Below are 5,421 nucleotides of genomic sequence, written 5' to 3'. Positions count from 1 at the left end.
TGATCTTGTGTTTGAGCTCTGAAATCGTTTGTTTTTAAAGGTAAAACATGGTGTTAAGAGGCAGGCTGAGAACATGGGCAGGCAGCGTTCCTGAGGAAGAAGTTCTGCATTGAAATCTGTTTTATTGCATCATTCTCACACTAAGATTTCAGGATCCTTGGTTAGGATTCCTCAAACACAGATGTGACTGACTCCTAAAGCAGCTTTGCACAGCTCAGGGGACATTGCCAGGCTAAAAATCTTAAAGATATATATTTTTTTTTTCCCTTAAGATCTCAAGATTATTTTTTTTACAGCTTGGGTCCTTCACTCTTCATGTTGTGTCAATTTTGTACTTTGCCCAGTGTGGACTGTGCTGCTGAGGCTGGCCTTGATCCGAGCTACCTTTAGGCTTAGACTATAAAACTGTCTTTTTCTAGGGCTTTAAACTTTGTTTAGTAGCTTTATAAATTCTTGAGACTTAATTTTTAACATCTCAAGATTATTTTTTTTACAGCTTGGGTCCTTCACTCTTCATGTTGTGTCAATTTTGTACTTTGCCCAGTGTGGACTGTGCTGCTGAGGCTGGCCTTGATCCGAGCTACCTTTAGGCTTAGACTATAAAACTGTCTTTTTCTAGGGCTTTAAACTTTGTTTAGTAGCTTTATAAATTCTTGAGACTTAATTTTTAAAAAAAAAAAAAAAAAAAAAGACCTACTTTGGGGTGTTTGAACTCTTTTGTGGCAGAGGAAATGTTGAGCTCCTGTCTCTGTGAGTGAAAAGAATGAAGATTTTTATATGAAAATGTTTTGGAAGAGCAGTGTAGAGCTCCACCTTGTTTAGATGGTGGGAGAGGCTCCAACGCTTTCATCTCCCATTATTTGACAGGTTATTGTTGATTAAATGTATTTAAGTTCTGTTTGAGAGGGTATTGTAAATGTCACTTATTTTTAAAATAAATGATCCTGCTGTGTGAACTTCATCTGCAGTGAGACTGTGCTGGCTGTGAGCTGATACTCCACGCTGACCTGGCTTTCTCCAGCCTTCTTGGATCCTTTGGAGCTGTGCAGATACTTTTATTATTATTATTATTATTATTATTTTTAGCTATGTTTTATGGTTCTTTTAACTGATTAGATGCTTGGAGCAGGAGGCAGGAAAAGACTTGGAGTAGAGGTGTGTGGAAAGCAGTGAGTAGCTGCTCAGTGCCTGTGCCTGCCTGTGTTACCTCTGCTGAACTTGGTGTAGCTGCACAGCCTCACGTAGTGTGAGTGTACTGCACACCTGATGAAGAAGCTGAGATGCTTTTCTAGTCTAGTTTATGTATTTTTTAATATATAAATACCTGGTATTTTTATTTTTTAATATATAAATACCTGGTATTGATTTGGTAGTCTTTAATTAGAACAGCAGGGAGCTGCAGGGGAAGGAGATGCTAATAGAGATCAGTTTGGGAAGAGCCAGGCAGCTGTGTGATCCTGATGTCTTCCATCTCTTGGTGGGGATTTATTTCTCCCAGCTGCACTACCTGTGCTCCCTGACCTGGGCTAGAAATGCTGTTAGATGTGTCTGAACAAAGTGAAAAGTGATGACAGAACAGACTGTCAGATGTGAGTCACCCACAGAGCTTCCCCAGGAAGGTGAGACCAGTGCAGGTGAGATCAGATTGAAGGGGCTGCTTTGAGAGCAGCTGTCTGGTGTCTGCTAGAGCTTTCTCGAGTGTTTCAACAGTGGCTGGAGTTGTAGAGAATCCTGGAGCCTTCAGGTGACTTGTAGTTTTCCAAGGACTAATGGAGTAAGTGTTCTGGTCTGTATCAGCCATAGTGTGGCCAGCAGGACCAGGGAAGTTCTCTTAACCCTGTACTGTGCATTGGTGAGGCCACAGCTCGTGTTGGGTTCAGTTTTGAAGGACATGGAGGTGCTGGAGCGTGTCCAGAGAAGGGTAACGGAGCTGGGGAAGGGTCTGGAGCACAAGTGTGCTGAGTTCCCAGCTGAGGGAACTGGGGGTGTTGAGCCTGGAGAAAAGGAGGCTGAGGGGAGACCTTCTGGCTCTGTCCAAGTCCCTTGGAGGAGGGTGGAGAGAGGTGGGGGTGGGTCTGTTCAACCAAGGACCAAGGGACAGGACAAGAGGAAATGGGCTCCAGTTGTGGCCAGGGCAGTTGAGATGGGATGTGAGGAAGAATTTCTTTGCTGAAAGGGTTCTGAGGCATTGGAAGGGGTTGCCCAGGGCAGTGGTGGAGCCCCCATCCCTGGAGGGATTGAAGAGTCGTGTAGACATAGTGCTGGTGTCAAGTTTATTTGACATAGAATAAATTTAAAATATTACACAGCATGAAGACAATATATACATCACTTTGTAGGCACGCTCCTGTACACGGGGAATGTTCTCACCACTCAAGATGAGAAGGGGCAGAGCCTCAGCACACCTGCATCATCATGGAGTTCACCATATTATCAAAAGCCCTAGAGAAGGAAATGAACAGAGAATGTTAAAGGAAGCAGCTAGTTCTGCAGAGCAGACTTCTTGTAGTAAAACCAGTGGCTAACAAAGCCTCTTACTGGTTAACAAGCTGCCTTTCCCTGAGCTGAAGAGATGGTTTCACTCTTTAACTGGAGCATGCTCTGTTGAGTAAATAATGGCTTTTAATTAAGCTGAAGCAAGAACAAGTCTTATCCTGACTGGGGACCTGCCTCAGCAATGTGTAGAAGTGGTTCTTCTCTAGGCAACAGGAACTCTCAATGTGATTAACATTCCCTGGGAGATTCCAGATGAGAAATGGGAGGTGCTGGTCCTCACATGTGAGGAACTACACGTGCTGAATGCCCATCTGTCCTTACCCAAGGATAAGCCCTGGAAAAGTGCAGTTCTTCACTCTAACCTGCTCCATCTATGTTCATGCTCATATTTACTTATGAAACAGGTAATTTTCTCCCCAATTAATTACTTTTCTTGAGCCAGTGTTTCTAACACCATTTCTGGAGTGAGTGGGAGTTCAGTGTAACTTCTGATGAGACAATCAAGAGTTTTCTGTTATGCAGGAATGGCCAAAAACAACACAGCTGCTCTCCTTTTCAGCAGCCAGAGCATGCACATCTGAACTGGTCAACCACAGGGGTTGTGCTTTTGGTCCTCTTACATCAGAGGTACCCTGCAAGTTCCAGAAAGATGACCAAGATAAGTGTGAGCAGATGACTTACCTGGAATGGATACGGTCCCCAGGGTTATAAAAAGGGTTACACATGATGTCTGTGTATGAATTATGCAGCTTTCGGAACATCTGAAAAGGGATTGTAGTTTAATTAATTAATTACTTTTTTTTTTTGCCTCTCAGCACTTTATGAATAAGTGGAAGTAGCAAAAACACTGATTATGTGGCAAGTTGTGCTCTGATTTCCTGCACTTACACTGCGGATCTCATTGTCTCGAAGCGCTGTGTTGGAAGAATCCACCACCATAACAAACTTCACCTTCGAATTGGTCACGTAGCCGTATCTGTGCAGCTGTTAAGGCACGAGCTTCTGACACGCCAGAGCTTGGCAAAGCAACTCAAACAAGGCTGGAATATGCTCAAAGAAACAAGTTGAAAGGAAACATCATGTTGGTGCTGTGCCCAGCACGTAACTGGGAGCAGATGAGGTAAACAAGACACTAGATTGCAAGAGCTGTATCCCCTTCCTACCTGACTTCTCCCATCTTTGGTAACTCCAGGTCAAGCTTGCTCCTACACTGGCTTGTAAGGAATGCCTTGAAATTTCAGAAGCATCCTCACAATAGCTATTTTGGTGAGGATTTAGAATCATAGGCTGGTTTGGATTGGAAGGGACCTTAAAGCTCATCCAGTCCCAACCCCCCTGCCAGCAGCAGGGACACCTTCCACTAGACCAGGTTGCTCAAAGCCTCATCCAGCCTGGCCAAGAACACTTCCAGGGAGGAGCAGCCACAGCTTCTCTGGCCAACCTGGGACACTGGCTCACCACCCTCACAGTGAAGAACTTCTTCCTAATATCTCATCTAAACCTCCCCTCTTTCAGCTTAAACCCATTTCCCCTTGTTTTGTCATTAACTGCCCTTATGAAAAGTCCCTCCCCACCTTCCTGGAGCCCCTTCAGGTACTGGGAGGCCACTATAAGATCTCCCTGGAGCCTTCTCTTCTCCAGGCTGAACAGCCCCAACTCTCTCAGCCTGTCCTCACAGCAGAGCTGCTCCAGCCCTCAGATCATCTCTCTGATTTCTCTCTTAAGAGACTTTTTAGCCACCTTATTTATTCTTGTTTGGGAGACCACAGTCAGAGACCTGGAGATCTTCTAACATCAGCCAGTGTGACTGACCTGAGACTTCAAAAATTAACAACCAGTTTATGAAAACCCAGAAATCAGGTGTGCTGATAACTTCCATCTGCGAGATTCAGACAAAAACCCAAAGAAAGTTCAAAAGATCAACTTTGTGACTTAAAAGTCACAACTTTTGTTACTTAGAAGTCTCACTTGGGGAAGCTGTTGCTGTGGAGTACAGATTTTAGAGACATCAGACCACACACCTGGGATTTAGGTACTTGACCAGAGACACCTTGATACTCCTGCTACTTTCACCAGTTATTAAGAGTCTAAGCTTTGTTCCAGTCACAACTGTAACTAAGCAGGGAATAAATGTGACAAACTGGTCAGTGAACACGTCTGTCTATTTTCTGCTGGTGTCTTTAACACGGCACAAGTAGGAAGGGAGGTTTCCCTCACAAGAAAGAGCCTGTAAGGACACCCTGGCACGGCAAAAGGCGTGAGAAAGATACACCTTGTAGTCTTCAGTGGGGTAGAGGAGCCCTAGGTACAGTTCCCTCTGATCTACAAGAGCTTTGCCCATGGCAGAGATCTTCTCATCCACAACGTCGAGGGAAGTGTGCACGGTGTAGTGGAACTTCAGCTCGTTTTCAGTTGGAACACTCCGGATGTAGAGGGGATAATTCTGAGGAGGAGGAAGAAATGACACTAACTAGGAGTGGCTGCTCCTCTGAGTAAGTGGCAGCTGGTGTCACAACAGTGATTTTATGCAAAGAATTGCTGCTGTGTAAGGTATTTTAACCATTTTATGTTCTGCTCTGCTTTATACCTTGCAGCACTTTGTGGAGCAGATCTGTCTCTGCACACTGGTGCCAGGAGAATAATTTGCACAGGCACTGCTGAGGCCCCCCCACTGTCTGACCTGCCCCCTTACCCCAGCAGAGCCTGTCCCCAGCTCACCAGAACCCCCTCCCCTGGCAGCAGGACACCGCAGGCCACCCTCACACCATCCCTGTGCTCACTACACCAGCTCCCCCTGCCCTGGTCCCAGCCTGCTCCTGCCCAGCCTACTTCAACCTCCAGTGTCTACCCCACTCCCCCCATATCGGTCAAGGCTCTGCGCTGCTCCCCTCACTCCCCACAACCTGAGACCCTGCCCCATTCCCC

General features: G+C 45.7%; 1 protein-coding gene across 1 annotated transcript; it reads right to left on the bottom strand.

Annotated features, from left to right (window-relative positions):
• Window positions 1–2,259: 2,259 nt before the first annotated feature.
• TRAPPC2L (trafficking protein particle complex subunit 2L) lies at window positions 2,260–4,939 on the bottom strand (the record flags this gene model as incomplete). Its single annotated transcript, XM_010171466.1, has 4 exons — window positions 2,260–2,442; window positions 3,178–3,257; window positions 3,385–3,472; window positions 4,767–4,939. Coding segments are annotated over 4 exons (387 nt in total), but the record flags the coding sequence as incomplete, so codon positions are not given.
• Window positions 4,940–5,421: the final 482 nt, after the last annotated feature.

Source organism: Antrostomus carolinensis, unplaced genomic scaffold (assembly GCF_000700745.2).
Source record: "Antrostomus carolinensis isolate BGI_N321 unplaced genomic scaffold, ASM70074v2 scaffold43037, whole genome shotgun sequence".
Lineage (NCBI taxonomy): Eukaryota > Metazoa > Chordata > Aves > Caprimulgiformes > Caprimulgidae > Antrostomus > Antrostomus carolinensis.
This window is presented reverse-complemented; position numbering and strand designations above follow the sequence as displayed.